The following is a 23,901-nucleotide window of genomic DNA, read 5'->3' as shown; positions in this document are numbered from 1 at the left end:
TGTTCTGCCCGTTAGATGGCAAAGCACACTTATACACGTTTTTGAGACAAAGCGTTATACATCACATGAGGCATCAGCAGATTACACAGTCCAGATAGGCACTTAACAAAGTGAGTAGTGATCATCATGGCCCCTTACAGGACGAAGAAGGAAGGTTATCTCCTAGGGAGGTCTTGTTACTGCAGACGCACAGTACACACTAACGGGGAGGGAGGAGGCCCAAATCAGCAGAGAAAATTCTCACATTAAAATTTTTCTTGTCTTGCCATAAAATGTGAATTTTATTTCATCTTTATTTTATTTTTGAGTCATATGGGGGTTGCAGTGGTGAACTAGACTGATATCATGGTCCCAGCCTTAGTGACCTTGGAGTTTAGGTAAGGAAGGGGGGGAGGGGAGACAAACGGGCAATTAACATAAAATTAATATAAAACCAGTGTTTGATGGTGATAATTTACAAAGATGGGGGAACTACCTTATCATTAGGTGGGGAAGAGAAGTAGGGTGGTAGTAAACTACTCAGAGGAAAAGGGTATATATCTGAGCTGAAATTTGACACAGGAGTAGAATTTTCCCATGTGAGAGAAGCTGCCCTATTCCCAGATAGAAGGAATGGGGTGGGGGTGGGGGGGGAAGAGAGGGGAGGGGAGAGGGAGTGGGGAGGGGCAGAAGGTGGGCTGAGTGGCTCACTGAGCATGCTGGGGCTAGCGTAAAGTGAGGAGTGGTAAATGAAAATACTGGGCGCAAATTGTAAAATGGTTTGGTAATTTAAGAGCCGGATTAAGCAGTCTGTGTCGTCCTGAGGGAAATGGGGTGCCTGTGTGAGGCTTTAAACAGGGCAAGCTCATGGAGGCCTGGCTGCTCCAGAGTATCTTCACCATAAAACTAAGCTTCCACAGGCAATCCTGAAGTTTCGGATGCAAGGCCGGAAAGAAATGTACAGAGTGATGTTTCGGCTTTGTGTCCCACAGGCCTTGGGGCTGGTGTGACGTTTGGGGGTACAAGAGAAGCCCTTGGGATGACAGACCAAGCCATTTGGAAAGTGGTGGTATGATTTCCTGAATTAGTGATACAGAATGAGAAGAGAAGCCGGGCTGGAGAGGGATGATGGTTTCGTTTTCAGAAGTGTTGCGTCTGAGGCATCTGGGCTGTTTTTTAGGATTGGGTTCTCTGCACAAAATATATTCCATAAATATTTTAACATTTATTTGTTGTACCGTCCAAGCTTGTAAACCTACCAAACCACCTTACTACTGGATATGATCAAAGTGTGAACCCCGAATAAATCTACATTCTAAATCCAATGAGGACGTAGCGAAAATACGGGTTTGCGGTCTCTTGAGCGACGGGGTGATGGTTGGCCTTTGAGCATGCTCAATGCTTAACCACAGGCTCCTAGCTCCACAGGCGTCCAAGTGCGAAAAAGCGGTTGCCCCCTGCTGGTCAGAATTGAGTACTTCAGCGCCAGGAGAGGCAATTTCCTAGGGGCGTGGTAGCTGGTGGATGACGTAGAAACCCGGCGTCCAGAGAGAGGCGGTTATTGACTGCGTAAGCAAGTGCGCGCCGTGGGAAACCTGACCAGCCGCATGGCTGCGGGTTGCTCAGCGTCTCCGCGGCCGAAGGCGGCCTCAGAAGGGCCGGTGGTGGGACCGGCCGGCGTCTTGCCTTGCCTAGAATTGCCTACCTACGCGGCCGCCTGTGCGCTCGTGAATAGCCGCTACTCCTGCCTGGTGGCGGGGCCGCACCGAAGACACATCGCACTGTCGCCGCGCTACCTTAACAGGAAACGCACCGGTATCCGAGAACAGCTCGATGCCGAGCTCCTGCGCTATTCCGAGAGGTACCAGTCTCTTACACTTTTCTTTCCCAGAGCGGACAACATCATAGCGTTGCTTACTGCTCCTTCTTTGGGGCACGGGAGGGGGCAGCGGGTGGACGTCTTAATGGCGCAGCAGAAAAGGGGCGAATGGGAGGTCTCACCGGCCTCAGCGAGCTTACCCCGAGGCATTCTGGAGTGGCAGTCCACCTCGAGAGGCTAGTGCCTCCCTGGTCAAGATCTGTAGAGTCCCTTTCATAGGCAAGAAAGAAAACGTTAAGGTGACATGAATTGTGTTGGCGGAAGGGGTGAAGAAGCTCGCTCCACGAGAGGAAGAGGTAAGAATAGACCAGGGGTTTGGAGACCGGTTAGTTTTATATGTTTTCTCATTTGATAATGAAAGTTCGGAATGCAGTACTTCAAAAGATTCTCTTTCACTTTATAGAAAATTATACATGAAGCATTAATACTTCGTTCAATCGTTTATTTATAAACCACGAACGGCGGTTTTTATTGTTTTGGCCCTGGTACTCTCCCTGGTTTCTCTTCTCTTGGACCTGATCAGGGATGAGAGAAATACTATTACTTTGTTTCCTTTTTAAGAGTGGGAAAAGGAAAGCCTATTGCTCTTGAAGGTGAAAAAAACCCTTTTGCTGCATTTAAAGTAAGATATTCGAAAATAACTTGAAAACGCTTAGAATTACAAGGGTGGAGGGTCAGGGGGAGGGGGCAGATAGATATACCTTAATATTCCTCTAGACCACTTGGCTGGAAAGTAAGGGTTATAAAACTAGAGTGAGTGGATTCCCTGGGGATTCGTTATTACCCTTCAGGAATTTAATGAACCCATGGAAATTGCAGTTTTCCTATGTCAGTTTTCTTGGGTAAAGCATCCAAGGTTTTTCACTACTTTCTCAAGGGATCCTGAACACTACATAGGTTAAGCATCTAGAATTTGCAGCTTCCTCCAAGCACCAGCACACACTTGTGTATCTATTTTGTATACTAGAGACTTGGGATATAAAAAAAAAACAAGGTCCCTGTTTCAAGAAGCTTTAAGCACTAGTAAAGATACAGATGTAAGCCAGATAAATCAATGAAATGTTAAAATTTGACAGAAATCTAAATTAAGTTATAGAAAGAAGAAGTGGTGAATTGGATCTTAGGACCTTTGAGAACAACTTGGTAGGAGGAGGGTACTTTTGAGATATCAGCATTCTGGGCAAAAAGAGTGGCATAAACAAATGGATAGTAGTTGTGAAGTAGAATACTTTGCCCAGATAATTGTAAGTACTTTGTAACTGAAGTAAAGTTTATATCAGGGGAAAGACATTGGGTACAGCTGGAGAGGAGGGCAGTGGCTCAAAGATGGGGTGGAGGATAATTCAGAAAGGATGGCCATTTTGCTCTTCCCCACCTGCCTTTGCCAGGTGTTTTTTTTGTTTGTTTGTTCTGTTTGCTTAAGCAGGAAGCAGGGTTACCACTTTGTCCTCTCGGTAACCTCCAGCTCTGAAACTTGGCACACTCTTGAGACAGTGGTACCTGTGATGTCTGGGACATAAGCAGATTTGCAGTTTAAGAAACCACTTGATAGCATTATGTGATGGGTTTAAGGAGGATGAGACAGTAAATATGAAGAAAAATTAAGAGCTTGTTATACTTGTCCAAGAGAAAATTGATTAGAGAGGATGCATTTGGAAGATTTAAGGATATGTAAGGTGGTCATAAAATCTGGAAACATAGATATTTGATCTGTAACTAATTAATGCCTCCACTTAGGCTAGAGGAGTAGGAACCATTACACCAGAGAGATGAGGAACTGACTGGATAATGATAATTTCTGTAACTGAATTGGACAGTGTGACCATGTGGCTTAAGTTGCACTCTGAACAGATCTGAACTCCCCACCCTACCCCCCATTATTCTGGGGGTGTGCTAAAAACTCCAGTTTATTCTGTGCAAAAGGGGCACCATACATTTAACTGTGCATTAATAATGAGGGACAAAACATTGAATATATCAAGAATTGTAATATTGATCCACCATTTATCATATATAGTTTATGTTTCCAGACTTTGGGGCCATTCTATACAATCAGGAGGACATGCTTCTCTTTGTTTAAGAAGTAAGGAAAAGGGGAGAATTGAGAATGGCTCTCATGTTAGTTATCTCAACAGCATCCTCTACATGACACACTGTCCACCTTTTTTTTCCCAGTGACAGAATTTTTTAAAGATAATACCATTTCAGTTTTGAAAAGTCTGCTTAGAGAAAATGAGTAGGTTTCCAAAATCACATTATAATTTCTAAGCTATATCTTTGAGAGGTCATTTTCTTATCCCTTTTGTATATAACAGCTCTTGAGTTATTTGAAGGTGGCAAATATGTTACCTCCCAGTAGTTCCAGAAAAGTCTTAAGTGTGCATGCAGTCTAATCATCCCTTAAACTTGATTTGTTTTCTAAGTATCTCAAGTGAGGCTATCACTCGGCCCTGAAACCTACTTAGGATGGTTTCAGAAGAGCAAAGGTAAAAGAGGGAAAGGTATAATGTTGAGGTGTCTGTCTCTGTCTGATGATTTCTAGTAAATATTATGCAGTGAGTTGCTTCTGAAAAGGTTTGCTGGATTTACACAAGTTCTTTTGGGTTTAGGCTCTATGGTCACATTCCCTAGTCAGCACTTCTGAACCCTGCAGAACTCAGTATGCCCTCTTATAAGAAATATTTTGCAGTACTACCTTTACTGTCATTGGAAACACACTTTAGTGTACTGAAATGAAACTTAAAGATAGTATAATCTACCTACAGAATTGAAAAAACATTCATATAGTGCTCTCATACAATACAGCAAAATGTATTTCAGTGTGATAATGCTCAAGCATGACTACCTGGACAGAATAAAGCCTCCTTAACCTTGAATCATTGTGAATGTATCAGTTGCAAATGTAGATTGGTGCAGGGATCTTGGGTTGATAGCTCACACAACATACAGTGTCTATAGTGGTAAAATGCTATCCTGAAATAATGTGTATATTCTCAGTAAAGTTCCATGCAAAACAAGCTACTCTTGAATTTATATATTAGTTATATTCCTGGAAATTTTAAATTATATTGAAACCATGCAAAGATTTTATGTTCATACACACACACATATATGCATATATTTTTAGGTACTACGACCGACTGTTTATAAATGTTTATAAAATGAGGTTTGTCCACTCATTTAACTCATGTAGAGCTAGGGACAATTTTCATTGTGTAGGACTGTTTTGTACGTGGCAGAATGTTTCCCATCCCTGGTCTTTGCAATGTGACAACTATGATTAGTACCACGAACTCCCAAATGCCCCTTAGGGGACAACAGTTTTCCCCCACTTGAAACTCTTTAATTGTTGATTAGGGGAGACAAAGTGTTAATTTTGTTTTTTTTTCTCATGTGGCGGTTACTTTTTTTTTTAAACCCCTCCTTTCTCTCTGTTTTCTGGGCCCCTAATATTTTCTTTGTGATGGTATAGTTCCTGCTTAGGAAAGCCACATGCAGAAATTAGTAATTCAAAAGGGTGCTTTCTGGAGTAAGTCTCTGAGTTTATGGATTTCCTAATTTGGTATTAAGTTCCGTTCCAGTGACTCCTGGCTGTTTTAAACAACTGCTACTAGGTATAAATTCTTACTTTTATTCTCTGTGAACCATTCTAGAAGTTTGAGTTCACCAAAAATGTTCTCTGCTCTCAAAGGCCTTAGATTCCTGTCTGGAATCCAAACATGTAAACAAAGAGATTAGGTAAATAAGAACTGTGCTCAGAGTCCTATAGGAGTAGAGGCAGCATGATTTAAGCCTTGCCTGGGGGAGTCAGGAAAGTTTTCAGAAACATGTAGGTAGTGGCTGTGGCAGTGAAGTCACCAGCTCAGACTCCTTAGTAGCTGTAATTTTTTTTGGCGGTACGCGCGTGCCTCTCACTGCTGTGGCCTCTCCCGTTGCGGAGTACAGGCTCCAGACGCGCAGACTCAGCAGTTGTGGCTCACGGGCCTAGTTGCTCCGCGGCATGTGGGATCTTCCCAGACCAGGGTTCACCGTGTCCCCTGCAGTGGCAGGCAGATTCTCAAATCACTGCGCCACCAGGGAAGCCCCGAACATACAGATTAAAGTGTCAGAATCAGTTCTCAAAAAATGAAATAGTTGTATTTGTTAACATTTTGTTATACTAGCAACAGTTGCAGTTTGGGGATTTTTCTCCATTAAGTCATCATTGGCTTTAATATTCAGGGGCTTCAGCTTTGACCCTAATACTTCTCTTGCTATATGCCATCTAGTACAGAAATTCGGTAATGGTGGATAATACCAAAATTGCCTCGATTCAGTAATATTCACAGAAATAGACATTTTTCTTGCTAAGTCCCATTTTGTCTCTCATTCTAGCATGACTAGAATTCAGATGAATAGGAAATAGGGAAGAAGTGTCAACTTATTGCTCTTGCATACTTGGACATTTTGTTTCTGGCTACCTATCTTGAATAATTATTTTTAACTTAGCCATTATTTTGGAACCCTTTGACGAAATTGAACTTCTAAAGTTGTTGCAGTCTAATCATATACTATTGTGCTTTTGTCATGGGTGATTATATTAGGAGATGTATACTCTGGACTCAGCATATCTAATCAATTAAAAGGGGATAAATATCGTTTTTCTTTTCTATCTTTTTTTTTTTTTTTTTACAGCCTTTTAGGTGTACCCATTGCTTATGATAACATCAAAGTAGTGGGTGAATTAGGAGATATTTATGATGATCAGGGACACATTCATCTTAACATTGAAGCAGATTTTGTTATTTTCTGCCCTGAACCAGGGCAAAAACTTATGGTATGTATCTTTTTTATTCTATCTTTCTTTATATAGTTATTTAATTATATAATTAGGAAAATTTTAAGAGACTGTACACCTTGGAATTCACAAGGATTGCTTTTGTAGGTAACAAAATAATTTTTAAGGAAACAATAAAAATTATTTTCCATCAGTTTAATCTAGGTAAGTTTTTAAAATTTTTATTGAAGTATAGTTGATTTACAATGTTCTGTTAGTTTCAAGTGTACAGCAAAGTGATTCAAGTGATATATATTCATATATACATATATATTCTTTTTCAGACTCTTTTCCATTATAGATTATTACAGGACATTGAATATAGTTCCCTGTGCTATACAGTAGGTTCTTGTTGTTTATCTGTTTTATATATAATAGTGTGTATCTGTTAACCCCACCCACTCCTAATTTATCCTTCCCCCTCCCCTTTGGTAACCATAAGTTTGTCCTTTATGTTTGTGAATCTACTTCTGTTCTGTAAATAAGTTTATTTGTATCATTTTTTAAAATTCCATGTATAATTGGTATCATGATACTTGTTCTTCTCTGACTTATTTCACTTAGTGTGATTATCTCTAGGTCCATCCATGTTGCTGCAAATGGCATTATTTCATCCTTTTTATGGCTGAGTACTATTCCATTGTGTGTGTGTGTGTGTGTGTGTGTGTGTGTGTGTGTATGTGTACCACATCTTCTTTATCCATTCTTCTGTCCGTGGACACTTAGGTTCCTTCCGTGTCTTGGCTATTGTAAATAGTGCAGCTGTGAACATTGGAAGCATGTATGTTTTAGAATTAGTTTTTGTCTTTTCTGGATATATGCCCAGGAGTGCAACTGCTGGATCATATGGTGACTCTATTTAAAAAAATTTTTTTTTTCTGCGGTACGCGGGCCTCTCACTGTTGTGGCCTCTCCCATTGCGGAGCACAGACTCTGGACGTGCAGGCTTAGCGGCCATGGCTCACGGGCCTAGCCGCTCCGCGGCATGTGGGATCTTCCCAGACCGGGGCATGAACCCGTGTCCCCTGCATCGGCAGGCGGACTCTCAACCACTGAGCCACCAGGGAAGCCCTATTTTTAATTTTTTAAGGAACATCCATACTGTTCTCCATAGTGGCTGCATCAGTTTACATTCCCACCAACAGTGCAGGAGGGTTCCATTTTCTCCACACCCTCTCCAGTATTTATTGTTTGTAGACTTTTTGATGATGGCTGTTCTGAAAGGTGAGGTGATACCTCATTGTGGTTCTGATGTGCATTTCTCTGGTAATTAGTGATGTTGAGCATCTTTCCATCTGTATGTCTTCTTTGGAAAAATGTCTGTTTAGGTCTTCTGCCCATTTTTTGATTGGGTTGTTTGTTTTTTTTGATGCTGAGCTCTATGAGTTCTTTGTATATATTGGAAATTAATCCCTTGTCAGTCACATTGTTTGCAAATATTTTCTCCCGGTCCATAGGTTGTCTTTTCATTTTGTTTACGGTTTCCTTTGCTGTGCAAAATATTTTAAATTTAATTAGATCCCATTTTTTAATTTTTGCTTTTATTTCCATTACTCTAGGAGATGGATTCAAAAAAATATTGCTGTGGTTTATGTCAAAGAGTGTTCTGCCTGTGTTTTACTCCAGGAGTTTGAGTATCTGGTCTTACATTTAGGTTTTTAATCCATTTTTAGTTTATTTTTGTATGTGGCGTTAGAAAATGTGCTAATTTCATTCTTTTACATGTAGCTGTCCAGTTTTCCCAGCACTGCTTATTGAAGAGATTGTCTTTTCTCCATTGAATATTCTTGCCTCCTTTGTCGTAGATTAATTGACCATTAAGTGCATGGGTTTATTTCTTCCGGCTTTCTATCCTGTTCCACTCATCTATGTGTCCATTTTTGTGCCAGTACCATGCTGTTTTGATGACTGTAGCTTTGTAGTATAGTCTGAAGTCAGGGAGCTTAACTGCTCCAGCTCCCTTATTCTTGCTGAAGATTGTTTTGGCTATTTGGGGTTTTTTGTGTTTCCATACAAATTTTAAAATTATTTGTTTTAGTTCTCTGAAACTGCCATTGGTAATTTGATAGTGATTGCACTGAATCGGTAGATTGCCTTGGGTAGTATGGTTATCTTAACAATACTGATTTTTCCAATCCAAGAACATGGTATATCTTTCCATTTGTTTATGTTGTCTTCAATTTCTTTTCAGTTTTTGGAGTGCAGGTCTTTTGCCCCCTTTGGTAGGTTTATTTGCAGGTGTTTAATTATTTTTGACAATTATTTTTGACATGATGGTTAATGGGATTGTTTCCTTAATTTCTCTTTCTGAAAGTTTGTTTTTAGCACATAGAAATACAAGTGATTTCTATATACAGTAAGTCCCCTACACATGAACCTTCAAGTTGCAAACTTTCAAAGGTGGAAACGTGCCTTCCATCAACGTCAGGTGTGAGTGAAATCACAGCTTGCCTTCTGTCTCCTATTGCTGACTATCCTTCAGCTCTGCCGTCTCCCACCTCCTCTCCCTCCTCAAGTCAGTAACTCTTCTTGCCTCTTCACTTGATGCCAGCCCTGGTATGCCAGCTGTTGTACTGTACTACTGTACTTTTTAAGGTATTGTACTGTAAGATTAAAAATGTTTTATCTTTTTGTGTTTTTTATGTATTATTTGCGTGAAAAGTATTATATGCCTATTACAGTACAGTACTGTACAGCCGATTATGTTAGTTGGGTACCTAGGCTAACTTTGTTGGACTTACAGCAAACAAATTGGACTTATAACGTGCTCTCAGAATGGAACTCGTTCATATGTAGGGGACTATTAATTTTGAATCCTGCAACTTTACCAAATTCATTGATGAGATCTACTTGGTTTTTGGTGGCGTCTTTAGGATTTTCTATGTATAGTATCATGATCCGCAAACAGTGACAGTTTTACTTCTTCCTTTCCAATTTGGATTCTGTTTATTTCTTTTTCTTCTATAATTGCTGTGCTAAGACTTCCAAAACTGTGTTGAATAAAAGTGCTGAAAGTGCTCATCTTTGCCTTGTTCCTGAACTTAGACGGAATACTTTGCAGCTTTTCACCACTGAGCTTGATATTAGCTGTCGGTTTGTCATATATGGCCTTTACTGTCTTGACGTATGTTTCCTCTATGCCCACTTTCTGGAGCGTTTTTATTGTAAATAGATGTTAAATTTTATCAAAATCTTTTTCTCCTTCTATTGAGATGATCATATGATTTTTACTCTTCACTTTGTTAATGTGTTGTATCATATTGATTGATTTCGTATTTTGAAGAATCCTTGCGTCCCTGGGATAAATCCCACTTGATCATGGTGTATGATCATTTTAATGTATTTTTGGATTTTGTTTGCTAGTAATTTGTTGAGTATTTTTGCATCTATGTTCATCAGTGATATTGGCCTGTAATTTTTCTTTTTTGTTATCTTTGTCTGGCTTTGGTATCAGGGTGATGGTGGCCTTGTAGAATTAGCTTGGGAGTGTTCCTTCCTCTGCAATTTTTTAGAATAGTTTCAGAAGGATAGGTGTTACCTGTTCTTTAAATGTTTGATAGAATTCACCTGTGACGCCATCTGGTCCTGGACTTTTGTTTGGGGGAAGTTTTTAAATCACTGTTTCAATTTCAGTACTTCTGATTAGTCTGTTCATATTTTCTTTTCTTCCTGGTTCAGTTGTATTTTGCTAAGAATTTCTCCATTTCTTCTAGGTTGTCCATTTTATTGGTATATAGTTGTTTTGTTGTAGTCTCTTATTATCCTTTGTATTTCTGTGGTGTCAGTTGCAACTTCTCTTTCATTTCTAACTTTACTGATTTGAGTACTCTGCTTTTTTTTCTTGATGACTCTGGCTAAACTTTCATCAATTTTCTTTATCTTTTCAAATAAATAACTTTTAGTTTCATTGATCTTTTCAATTGTTTGTTTTTGTTTATTTCATTTATTTCTGCTCTGATCTTTTGATTTCTTTCCTTCTACTAACTTTGGGTTTTGTTTGTTATTCTTTCTTTCATTGTTTTAGGTGTAAGGTTGTTTATTTGGGATTGTTCTTGTTTCCTGAGGTAAGATTGTATGCTATAAACTTCCCTCTTAGAACTGCTTTTGCTGCATCCCAAAGGTTTTGGACCATGGTGTTCTTGTTGTCATTTGTCTTTAGGTGTTTTATGATTTCCTCTTTGATTTCCTCAGTGTTCCATTGGTTTAGTAATATATTGTTCAGCATCCATGTGTTTGTGTTTTTTACAGTTTATTTCCTGTGGTTGATTTTTAATCACATAGCGTTGTGGTCAGAAAAGATGCTTGATATGATTTCAGTTTTCTGAAATTGACCAAGGCGTTTATTGTGGCCCCAGATGTGATCTATCCTGGAGAATGTTCCATGTGCACTTGAGAAGAAAGTGTATTTTGGTGCTTTCAGATGGAATGTTCTAAAAATATCAATTAAGTCCATCTTTGTGTCATTTAAGGCCTGTGTTTCCGTATGGATTTTCTGTCTGGATGATCTGCCCATTGATGAAAATGGATGACAAAGTCCCCCACTGTTATTGTGTTAATGCTGGTTTCTCCTTTTATGTCTGTTAGCATTTTGCCTTATGTATTTTTTGTCGTTGTTGTTGTTTTTTCTGGTACCCGGGCCTCTCACTGTTGCGGCCCCTCCTGTTGTGAAGCACAGGCTCTGGACGCGCAGGCCCAACGGCTATGGCTCATGGGCCTAGCCGCTCTGTGGCACGTGGGATCTTCCCGGACCGGGGCACGAACCCACGTCCCTTGCATCGGCAGGTGGACTGTCAACCGCTGCGCCACCAGGGAAGCCCTGCCTTATATATTGAGGTGCTCCTATGTTGAGTACATATATATTTACAGTTGTTACAATTGTTATATCTTCTTTGATTGTTCCATCTTCTTTGATTGTCCCCTTGATCATTATGTAGTTTCTTTCTTTGTCTCTTGTAACATTCTTTATTTTAAAGTCTATTTTGTTTGATATAAGTATTGCTACTCCAGCTTTCTTTTGATTTCCATTTGCGTGGAATACCTTTCTCCATCCCCTCACATTCAGTCGGTATGTGTCCCTAGATGTGAAGTCAGTCTCTTGTAGACAGCATATATACGGGTCTTGTTTTTGTATCCATTGAGCAAGTCTGTGTCTTTTGTCGGGAGCGTTTATTTACATTTAAGGGAATTATCGATATGAATGTATTTATTGCCATTTTGTTAATTGTTTTGGATTTGTTTTTTAAGGTCTTTTTTCTTCCCTTCCTCTTTTGTTCTCTACTCTGGTGATTTGATGTCTATCTTTAATGATGTGTTTGGATTGCTTTTTTTATGTATCTATTATAGATTATTGGTTTGTGGTTCCCAGGAGGTTTTGATATAGAAGTCTGTATATGTACAAGATTGTTTGAAGTTGCTGATCTTTTAATTTCAAAAGCAGTTCCAATATCCTGCATTTGTACTTTCCTCTTCTCACGATTGCTGGTTTGTGTGTGGACGATTTCCTGCCTTTACTTGATGTTTGCCTTTACTGGTGAGCTTCCGCATTCGTAATTTTCTTGATTCTAGTTGTGGCCTTTTCTTTTCCACATAGAGAAGTTCCTTCAGGATTTGTTGTAACGCTGGTTTGGTGGTACTGAAATCTCTTAGTTTTTGCTTGTCTATAGTACTTGATTTCTCTGTCAAATGTGAACAAGAGCCTTGCTGGGTAGAGTATTCCTTGTTTTTAAACTTTTCCTTTTTGTTAGTTTAAATGTATTGTGCCTCTCCCTTCTGGTCTGCAGAGTTTCTGTTGAAAAATCAGCTGATAAACTTATGGGGGTTCCCTTATATGTTATTTGTTACTTTTCCCTTGTTTTAATATTTTTTCTTTAATTTTTGTCAGTCTGGTTAATATGTGTTTTGGTGTGTTCCTCCTTGGGTTTATCTTGTATGGGACTCTGTGCTTCCTGGACTTGAGTGTTTCCTTCCTCACGGTAGAGAAGTTTTCAGCTATAATCTCTTCAGATATTTTCTCAGGCCCTTTCTCTCTCTTCTCCTTCTGGGACCCATATAATGCGAATGGTGGTGCATTTAATGTTGCCTCAGAGGTCTCTGAGACTGTCCTCGTTTCTTTTCATTTTTTTTTCTTTAGTCTGTTCCATGGCAGTGATTTCCACCATTCTGTCTTTGAGCTAACTTATTTGTTCTTCTGCCTCAGTTATTCTGCTATTAATTCTTCTGTATTTTTCATTCCAGTTATTGTATTGTTCATCTGTTCTTTAAAAACACCTCATGCAACTTCTTGGTCTGTGCTGCCAATTTTTCCCCCAATATCTTAGATCTTTACTCTCATTACTTTAAATTCTTTTTCAGGTAAGTTGCCTATCTCCACTTCATTTAGTTCTTGTAGGTTTTTATCTTGTTCCTTCATCTGGAACATATTTCTTTGGCATCTCATTTTGTCTAACTGTCTGTGTTTGTGGTCTCCTTTTTGCTGGCTGGAGGATTGTAGCTCCTCTTGCTTCAGGTGTCTGCCCTCTTGTTGGTGACCTGAGGCTTGTGCGGGCTTCTTGGTGGAAGGTACCTGTGCTTGCCCCCTGGTGGGTGGAGCTGGGTCTTGTCCCTCTGGTGGGCAGGGCCATGTCAAGGGGTGTGTTTATAGGTGGCTGTGAGCTCACTGTGGCTTTAAGTACCTTGTCTGCTGATGGGTGGGGCTGTTTTCCTATCCTGCTGGTTGTTTGGCCTGAGGCTTTTCATCATCACTGGAGCCTGCAGGCTGTTGGGTAGGGCCAGGTCTTGATGTCAAAACGGCAAGGGAGCTCACACTAATCAGTATTCTCTGGGGCCTCTGCCACCAGTGTTCTTGCCCCCCGTCATGAGCCACAGCTGACCCGCACCTCCCCCCCGCAGAAATCCTCCAAGACCCATAGGTAGTCCAGCCCCAGCTCCTATGGAGTTACTGCATTATGCTGGGTCCCAGTGCATGTGAAGCCTTGTGTGCACCCTCCATGAGTGGAGTGTTTCCCCCAGTCCTGTGGAGCTCCTACACTCAAGCCCTGCTGGCTTTCAAAGCCAAGTGCTTTTAGGGATTCCTTCTGATGCCACACCCTCTGGCTGGGGAGCCTGACATGGGGCTCACTCTTGTGGGAGAACCTCTGCAGTATAATTAATTTTCCAGTTTGTGGGTTGCCCATCTGGTGAGTATGGGATTTGATTATGTTGCGAAAACGCCCTTCCTGCCGTCTCACTTTGTTTTCTTTTTTGTCTTCGAATGTAAAATATCTCTCTTGGTTCCAGTCTTCTTTATCAATGATTGTTCAGCAGTTGTGATTTTGGTGTTTCTGCAAGAGGAGGTTAGCTCAAGTCCTTCTACTCTGCCGTGTTTTCTGGAATTGAGAGGCTGCTTTTAGTTTGGATGCTTGCTGTCTCTTTCCTCATTGTGTGCTTGCCATTATCCCCTTGATATGGGGTGTGTAGGTACAGCCTTCCTTACATGCTCCCCAGACAGTAGGGACAGCACATGGTGCCTGGTGAAAGGTCTTGTGTGGGTGGCCGCTCTCCACTCCTGGGACACTGGGGGCAGGGCGTGTTGCCTGGTCGTGGGTCTCGTATGAATTGCTGTTCTCATGCCCTCCTGGGACAGCAGGGGCAGGGCCTAGCACCTGCTCATGGGTGTTCTATGGGCGACTACTCTCCACACCCTCCTGGGACACTGGGGGCTGTGCTTGATGCCTGTTCATGAGTCTTGTATGGGCTGGTGCTATCTGTGCACTCCCGGGACAGCAGGGATAGAGCTTCACGCCCGCTTGAAGGGTCTCGTATGGGTGGTGCTCTCCACGTACTCCTGGACTGGGACAGGGCAGGGCCTGGCACCTGCTTGTGGGTCTTTTAGCGGCAGTCCATGCCAGCCTCAGGAGCCTGCTGTGGTGGCAGTGACTCAGCACACCGCTGGAGCTCCTATAGCGGTGTCCTGTTGTCTGGGAGCACTCACAGGGGAAAGAAACTCGTGGTGGGCCTAGTCCTTTCCCTGGGTCTGACCTCTGAAGCCTGAGCTTCAGCACCCAGCCCCCTCCCACACCAACAGAGGAGTGTCTCAGGCTGGGGAATGCAGTGTGGCACTGCTGGTCTTCTGTGCATGTTATTCTCCATTTTGCCTTCCACACACCAGTTGCTGCTCTTTCCTCTTGGGCTATGAAGCTATCCCTCCATACATTCTGATCTCCTTGTTGGTGAAGAGACTTCCCAGGGCGTGGGAACCTTTCCTCCTTCACAGCTCCTTCTTTGGGGTGTAGGACCCATTGCAATTCCTTCTTTTTCATTTTCCTTTTATCCTACGTGGCTATGGGGAGGTTTTCTTGTGATCGGAAGTCTGAGGTCTTCTTTTGGCATTTAGTAGATGTTCTATGTGAATCGTTCACTAGTAGATGTATTTTTAATATTTTTGTGGGAGAAGGTGAGCTGCATATCATACTCCTCTGCCATCTTGATCTCCTCCAGCCAGTCTGTGAACTTTGGTTGGAGCATTTAGTCCATTTACATTTAAGGTAATTACCAATATGTATGTTGTTATAGCCGTTTTTAAAAATTGTTTTAGACTTGTTTTTGTAGGTCTTTTTTTTCCCCTTTTTTAATTTTATTCTCTTGTGAGTGGGTGATTATCTTTAGTGTTATGTTTGGATTCCTTTTGTCTTTTGTGTGTGTAAATCTATTACAGATTTTTGGTTTGTGGTTACCATGAGGTTTTTGTAGAGCAGTCTCTCTCTCTCTCTCTCTCTATATATATATATATATATATAAAAAACACATATATGTATATAACATACATATATATATATAAAACACATATGTATATATATGTGATTGCTTTTAAGGTGTTAATCTCTTAATTTCAAATGCATTTTAAGTGCCCTACATTTGTACTCTTTTCCCCTTATGATTACTCTTTTTGATACCATATTTTACATCTAATTGTTTTTTGTTTCCCTTAATTGCTTATTGTGGATGTAGGTGATTTTTACCACTTTAATGTTTTCCCCTTCCTACTAGCTTTGCATGTGGGTGATTTCCTACCTTTTACTATGTTTGCTTTTACTGGTGAGTTTTTGCATTTCGTAATTTCCTTGTTTCTAGTTGTGGCATTTTCTTTTTTGCCTAGAGAAGTTCCTTTAACATTTATTGTGTAAATCTCGTGTTGCGGTGCTTAATTCTTTTAGGTGTTGCTTATCTGTGAAGGTTTTAATTTCTCCATCAAATCTTTTGAGACCCTTGCTGGGTATTTATTCTTGGTTGTAGGTTTTTCCCTTTCATCACTTTAAATAATCTTGCTACTCTCTTAGGGCTTGTGGAGTTTCTGCTGAAATATTAGCAGGTAACCTTATGGGAGTTACCTTGTAGGTTAGCTATTACTTTTCAGTGTGTCTTGGCATGTTCTTTGAGTTCATCCTGTATGGGACTCTGCATTTCCTGGACTTGAGTGCCTCTTTCCTTTCCCAGGTTAGGGAAGTTTTCAGCTATTATCTCTTCAGATATTTTCTCAGGCCCTTTCTCTCTTAACCTTCTGTGTCCCCTATCATGTGAATCTTACTGCACTTGATATTGTCCTAGAGGTGTCTTAAACAATGTCATTTATTTTCATTCTTTTTTCTGTTCAGTGGCAGTCTAGGCAAGTTTTTAAACTCCATGATACTAAAACTGACGTGCATGTACAGAGTATATGTCCCATCCAATTTATTCTCTGTATACCATCAGAATGATTTTAAAGGGTTAACATTTTTTTATTACTATTTTATAACTTCTCAAATATATACAAGTATAGTTTTTTTATATAGGATTCAGATGGTATAGCAATATATAGAACTGGAGTTGCAAATCCAAATAGCTGTGGGACCAGGCAGGTAATGGAAATGAATGATAGGGGTCAAGGCATCCATACTGTGCTGTGGAAATGAAGGCCCTGTGGGGAAGGTCTTTCAGTTTTTTGTTTTTTGTTTTTTAAGAGAAGGTGAAAATGCAGAAGTTGATGTGAAATCTACTAAAATGTGTACATTTATCCACATCACTTGCTCCTTTCCCACCAGCAGTTCTCTGTGTTCATATGTACTTGTATATATATGTATTTTTTCCTTTAACTAAATGTCTATAGGAATTGTTTAGTCCATGAGAACTGTTAACTAGCCCTTGATACTGTTAATTAAAATGTAGGTCAGATTTCACTATAACAAAATTACAAGGCCTTTCTAATTTAAGAATGTTTTTCAATGTCATTTGAACTGCTAGAAATAGTACCCTCGCCCTACAAACTGGGATCCTATAACCTCCATACTATTAAAGTTGGTGGTAGATTTGTACTTTAAAATTCCCAAATTAAACTGTCATCTGCTTTTTGTAAATTATCATAAATGTAAATGTGTACATGGAAATAACATTCTAATTGTACAGAAAGTGAAACGAAGTTAAATTATCCCTTTTACTCTGTCCCCTACAATAAGATCCAGTCCTCAAATAATTTGACCATTTTTTTCCATTTAATAATATGAGATACAGTTTACATACAATATAATGTATCAGGTTTAATTTACATACAGTAAAATGCAATAGATCATCCCGTGCAGCCCAGTGAATTCTGACAAGTGCGTATACCATTTTCTCTCCTTAGAAGTGACTCTCATGCCCTGTCCTGGTCAATCCCCTTTATCCTAGATACAAACACTATTCTGATTTCATTATCATAAATTAGTTTCACTTGTTCTATAATTCCTTATCAGTGGAATTTTTCGTTATACACTCACAGTCTGGCCTCTTTTGGTCATGTTTTTGAGTAATATCCATGCTGTCCGGTATATTGGTGGATTTTGTCTTCTAATCGTTCATGGTATTCAGTTATATGAGTATATATGTACTTTGATTATCAATTTGATTATCCATCCTCATTGATGGACATTTGAGTTGTTTCCAGTCTGGACCTGTTATGAACAGAGCTATTGTAAACATGTATTTTCGTTTCTCCTAAGTAGAAACTTGAAGCAGTATTGCTAGGTCAGGGTAAACGTGTGTTTAACTTTATGGAGAACTAATATCCCCTTCAGTACTTCCAGTTGCTCTGCATTCTTGCCGACAATTGGTGTTGTCTTTTGATTTTACTGGTGGGCATATGGTAGTTTTTCCTTACGGTTTTAATTTGTATTTCCCTCATGAGCTGTTTTTCATATGTTTCGGTGAGAAGGGCCTGTTCAAGTACTTTATCCCTTTTTAACTGGGGTTTTATATTCTTTTCATAGTTTTGGTACACATCCTTTTCAGGTAACTGTATTGTGAGTATTCATTCCCAGTCTGTGTCTTATTTATTAACTTTTAATGGTACCATTTGACAAGCAGAAGCTTTTAATTTTGATGCAGTCTAATTTATCATATTATACTTTCTAGAGCCTATCTAAGAAACTTGGCTACCCCTCAGTTGCAAGGATATTCTTCTATAAGATTCTAGAATTTTTGTAGTTTTAGCTTTTCTGTGTAGGTCTGTGATCAATCTTGTTTTTTTGTGTGTAGGACTTCATAGGTCCTTGAGCTCCATTTTCTTGCCCATATTCAGTGTTCTCAACCCATACATTGAAAAGACTTTTCTTTGCTCATTGAGTACTTTTTAATTGAAAACTTGATAACAGTTTTAGAAAAATTGAATGTAAAGTATAGCATTCTCATATACATCACCTCCTTCCACACCGCTCCCCCCCCCCAAAAAATCCTCACATAAACATACTATTTCAGTTATTATTGACATACATACAGATGTGGTACATTTGTTACAATTGTTGAGCCAATATTGATACATTATTAAAGTCTATAGTTTACAGTAGAGTTCACTCTTTGTATTGTACATTCTTTGAGTTTTGACAAAGGTATAATGACACATATCCAACATTACAGTATCCTATGGAATAACTGGTCACTCTAAAAATCCTCTGTGCTCTACCTATTCATTGCTCCCTCCCTCAGAAACCATGGCAACTTACTTTTTCTTTTTTTTTTAAACTGTCTCCATAGTTTTGCCTTTTTTCCAGAATGTCATATAGTGGAATCACAGAGTATGTAACCTTTTCAGATTGGCTTCTTTCACGTACAAATGTGTTTAAGGTTCCTCCACGTCTTTTTCTTGGCTTGGTAGCTTCTTTTTATTGCTGAATAATATTCTAATGTATAGATGTAGCACAGATCCTTCAGACCATCCAGAAGGTACCATTCTGGACTCCAGACTCCTTATAAGGAGACAAGTAAGTTTTATTCTGGCACATGTGGAAGGAGGTACTGCCATTAAACAACACCGTATATGTGTTAATATTTCTTACAGTTTTATAATTCAAAATATGTGATTTTTAGAAAAAAGCTTCGGGTTTTCATTCATTAACTTTATATATGTTGATTCCTAGGGGACTAGAAAACTAAGTTTCTTGGAAATTTTCATTTTAACCTTAAAATCATATAGTATTGTTATTTTATTATTTAGTTTTAAAGCTTCTGGTAATGTTATGGTTTAGTTAAAATAGCCATGCTCAAGGTGAGCTTTCTAAAAACTCTAGAGTGTTCCTAAAGTGGTATTTTAGTGTAATATGTGGTAAGTTTTAAATGAGGATCAACTTTTTCGATATTGAATTATACCATTATTTTGACATTTTCTATTTGAAGATCACTTTGAAGACTGTAAAGTTTGTTTCACCTTTTAACTCTTTGGCTCTCTTCTTGATGTAATATTTTTTCCTCCTTCCCAGGGTACAGTTAATAAAGTGTCTTCCAGCCACATTGGCTGTTTAGTACACGGGTGCTTCAATGCCTCCATTCCTAAACCTGAGCAGATGCCAGCAGAGCAGTGGCAGACTCTGGAGATAAACATGGGTGATGAACTAGAATTTGAAGTATTTCGTTTAGACTCAGATGCTGCTGGAGTATTCTGCATTCGGGGAAAACTAAATATCACTAGGTCAGTTCCTAATCATTTTTGATACTTAATCGTTTCTATTAATTCTGAATTAAGGGAACAAAATCCTGCTTTTAAAAAGTTAATTTTTTTTACTGGAATATTTGTACTTTCAAACCATAAAGTCAATGTAAATATGAATCATAAGTGCTCTGACAGTGCATTGAATATTCTGAAGCTCTGCATCTAACTGGTATTCTAGTTTGTTGGTAATCTTTTTAAAAGTTGATCCCTGAACTTGAGACTACTAGAAGCTTAATCATATTGCATAACTATTACCCTCTTGTTTTTACACAGTTGAAACAAAAATAATGATTTTATTATTGTCATTATACCAGGTAGATCATTTAATTTCTGTATTTTTCTTGTTTGGAATTCTTATAAGAATTACTTTGATCCTGAGCCTGGGTTCATGGGAGCCAAGTTTAATGGGGGGGGGGGGGGGACTCTTCGCATCCTGTGTTAGCAACTTTTTCTAGATTCTGCCTTGATAAGGCCTTGATAAGTAACAGGAGTATGGGTTAAAGTTCTAGAGCAGCTGTCCAAAAGAACTTTCTGTGATGATAGAAATGTGCTATATTTGTGCAATCTAGCCTGTTGCTCAAGCCTCACTCTTGAGCATCTGAAATGTGACTAGTGTGACTGAGGAAGTGAATTTTTTAAGTTAGCTTATTGAAATTTCTTAAATTTAAATAGTTACAGGTGGCTAGTGCTACTCTATGGGACAGCAGTTCTGTAGAGAGAGGGCTACTTCATTGATCCTTGTTTTTATAAAATATTCACAACTTTGAAGTCATACTGTTTCAGCATAGGTTAAGAAGAACAATGAACTATTACTTAAACAAGGATTGAGGTAGTAGATGGGGAACTCCAATACTTTGATAGATATGAGAAGTTTTTTTTCTTTTTTTTTTTTTCCTATCAAATGTCACTGGTTTGGCTGGTAAGGCTGGGTGGGTATGGTGATGTTTAGTGTTCAGTTTGGTTTTCCGAACCAAGCTAAAATTTAGAAGCCATGTTTTTGACAAAAGTTTATGTCATTTTTATATATGAAACAGTCTAGGAAAAGTACTTGGGAAACAAAAAATTTAACATTTCCAAGACATGTCACTGTGCTGGGAGATAACAGGATAGAATATTTGAAATTTGTGTCCTAGGTATGATATCTTGTACTACTGTCATTATTTAGAAAAATCTTAGCATGTGGGGAATATTCTTGATCTTATTTTGTTCTTTCATTTTTGCTTAATGTTCTATAAATTTTTTAAACTAATTTATAGTTTACAAACCAAGTGCTCTGCAATTTCTGAAGAAGTAACAGAAACTGGCACTGAAGAAGCTACTGAAAAACCTCAAAAGAAGAAAAAGAAAAAGAAGAAAGACCCAGAGCCATATGAAGTGGAAAGTGGTATCACAGAGCTAGATGTTACCATGAAGGAAGAGACAGATCTGCAGATTAATAACAATGTGAATGGCCTCTGGGAGGAAGAGCCAAAGAAGAAGAAAAAGCACCAGGACCCTGTTTTCCAAGGCAGTGACTCCAGTGGTTACCAAAGTGACCATAAAAAGAAAAAAAAGAAAAGAAAGCACAGTGAGGAGGCTGAATTTGCACCACTTTTGGAACATGCACCTAAAAAGAAAAGGGAAAAGTAATTTTCTAGTGCATTTTAAATATGATTTGGTTTTTTAAAAATTGATTTACACAAAAGAGATGACTAAAGTTTGAACTATGAAATGTTTTGTATTCCAATACTTTGCAAAACAGGGAACATTTGAGTTTTTGGTGCTAAAACTACAAAACAGATAAATTTGGGAAATGCCAGTATTATTGAAGTGCCATTTTACTATAGACAGACAGAATAGAAAGGTAAGAGCTGCCCTCAATCTCAACTCCTTCATTCTTCCAGTGTATACCTTCTAAATAAAATGATTTCTACAGTCTGCAAAAGGACTTTTAAAATACAGTATTATTTCATATCATACAGAATGAGTTTTGAGCTTGGGCTTTTTTGTTGTTACAGGTTTCACATTTAGTCATGATATTACATGACATGCTATTTTGCTTTGTTTAAATGACCAGTTTTAGGATTTCTTTTATCATGGCTACTACAGTATTTCTACTGTTAACTTAGAATGGTTTGCCAAAGGAGTTTCTGAAGTTTCCAGAGCTCTTAAGAATCTTGCCACTACTGACTGTGTGGTAGGAAACAATATTCACTATTCTTTTCTTCTAGGTGCATGTATGTTGTTTTCCTTTTTCTCTCAGTCTGAGAGGTTGATGGAGAGGCTGTTTTCTGACACTTGTTCATTTGTGCCTCAACCATTTCTGCTTTTTTTGTGTGTTGGAGAGGAGGAGAGTCTGCTGAAGACAGGAGAAATGTGATTCTGTCTAGTGGGGAACTTCCCTACTTTTAATATTTGAGTTAAGCTACTAGAAATTATTATGAAGAGAAAACAGCTATTCACTGCTTTCACTGAGAAAATGTGGAATATGTCTTAACTATTGGAAAACAGTGAAGAATGAAATGACAAGCTGGTTGAGCCTGATAATCAGTGCAAGGTTGTGTTCGTTCAGGTAACAGGTATTTGATGATCTGTGTGTAAAACACATTCTACTGAGGTCCAGGGGTATAATGGCAAACAAGGTAGAAATAATTCCTTCCCTCATGGAATGTCATAGGAAAAACAGATGCACATACACAATATAAGAAATACAGAAAATTACTAATTGTGGTAAGTGCTACAGAGAAAAAGAAGATTGTCTACTCACTGTTAGTTGTGATCCATGGCATCCATGTTCATTGCCATTTATCTAGTAGTATCAGACATAGTACTGGTCTTACATTGTTTAATGTTTGTTAATGTATGGGTTCCCATAGTAGTAGATCCAATCTGTAATGATAGAATATAGAATTTGGAGAGTGGCAGTCACTCACAATGTTTGTCTACAAGCACATGTGCCAGACAGTGGAAATGTGCAGGCCAGTATCTTTCCTCATCATTAGGTTCATGTGGGTATTTAGCCCTCAAAATGTAGCTAGTCCAAATAGAGATGAGGTACCAGTATAAAATACACATCAGATTTTGAAGATGTACAAAGAATGTAAAATATCTCAATTTTGTATATTGGTGAGATTATAATATTTTGGTACAGTGGGGTAAATAAAATGTTACAATTAAATCAGTTTTTTTCATTTTTTTTTTTTAAAGATTAAAAATTGCATCTGAGGGGCCCACATTATCTTTGTTTTGGACAGCACTGGTTTAAAGGAAGGATGATTTGAAAAAGATTTAAAACAAGCTATACCATATTCTCAAGAGTTTAATGTAGTACTATACCCAGAAAATGTCACATAAATACTTCCTTTAAATTTCTAAATTTAAATACATAATTATAATGTCTGACTTAATGTGAAAAATTGTTTAGTGAAACAATTCTAAATCCCTTCTGGTAAATACTAAGGAAATTGATGCTATTCATGGAAAAATACTTTGTGGCTTAGCAAAATAAATTCCCACATATTTATTGTATTTTGCTTCAGTTGCTGCTTCTGTTAATCAATGTTGTATTTTAAAATAATTTGCATCTTTGAAGAAAAGCGTATGCTGAACTTGAAACTAGATTTATTCATGGTTTTTCACAATGTCAGTAGCTGTGAAAAGGCAGATCTGGTCATTTGCCTTGCCTAGAATAAAGTGACAATGACAGTTGTTTTTATCTGATACAGAAACCTCTGATGATGGTATCTTCCATATATACTTCAAAACACTTCTCACATGCTACATTAATCTAGGTTTTTCCTTTTTATCTTGGAATTTGCTCATTAAAATCCTCTAGCCTAGACTAGACCCCTTATTCTCTCTCCAGTTCCTAGTAATCATTAATCACTGGGAATAAACAGAAGTTTGAAACGTTTTCAGGGCTCTGGTCACCACACCACCAATCACACCCTCTATCAAGGGGCTAATGGCCAGCACATACTGAGGAAAAATGTGGTAGGCATCTATACTGAAAACAGCCCTCCAAAAATATTAGACTCATACAGGCTACACATGGATGCTCCCACATAAAAACAACCCTTCACAGTAGATAAGTTTCTCCTAAATTCACAGAGAAATATAAGTAAAATGAAGAAGCAGAGGAGCCAGTCCCAATAAAAGAACAAGAGAAAGCCCCTGAAAGAAATAATGAAACAGACCTCTCCAGTCTACCAGATCCTGAATTTAAAAAGGAGGTAATAAAAATACTGAAGAAATTAAAGGCTATCAATAGAAATGCAC

The 23,901-nt window shown here is 38.6% G+C and overlaps 1 protein-coding gene across 1 annotated transcript; it reads left to right on the top strand.

Annotated features, from left to right (window-relative positions):
• Positions 1-1,501: 1,501 nt before the first annotated feature.
• On the top strand, positions 1,502-23,585 carry TWISTNB (TWIST neighbor). The gene is given in 5 exon segments (XM_032643650.1): positions 1,502-1,840; positions 6,533-6,674; positions 19,415-19,623; positions 20,901-21,252; positions 21,254-23,585. Coding segments are annotated over 5 exon segments (1,014 nt in total). The 5' UTR covers positions 1,502-1,586; the 3' UTR covers positions 21,311-23,585.
• The last annotated feature ends 316 nt before the right edge of the window (positions 23,586-23,901 follow it).

The sequence above is a fragment of the Phocoena sinus genome, chromosome 9, assembly GCF_008692025.1.
Source record: "Phocoena sinus isolate mPhoSin1 chromosome 9, mPhoSin1.pri, whole genome shotgun sequence".
Classification (NCBI taxonomy): domain Eukaryota; kingdom Metazoa; phylum Chordata; class Mammalia; order Artiodactyla; family Phocoenidae; genus Phocoena; species Phocoena sinus.
The sequence above is the reverse complement of the archived record's forward strand: the minus strand, read 5'-3'. Positions and strand labels throughout refer to the sequence as shown.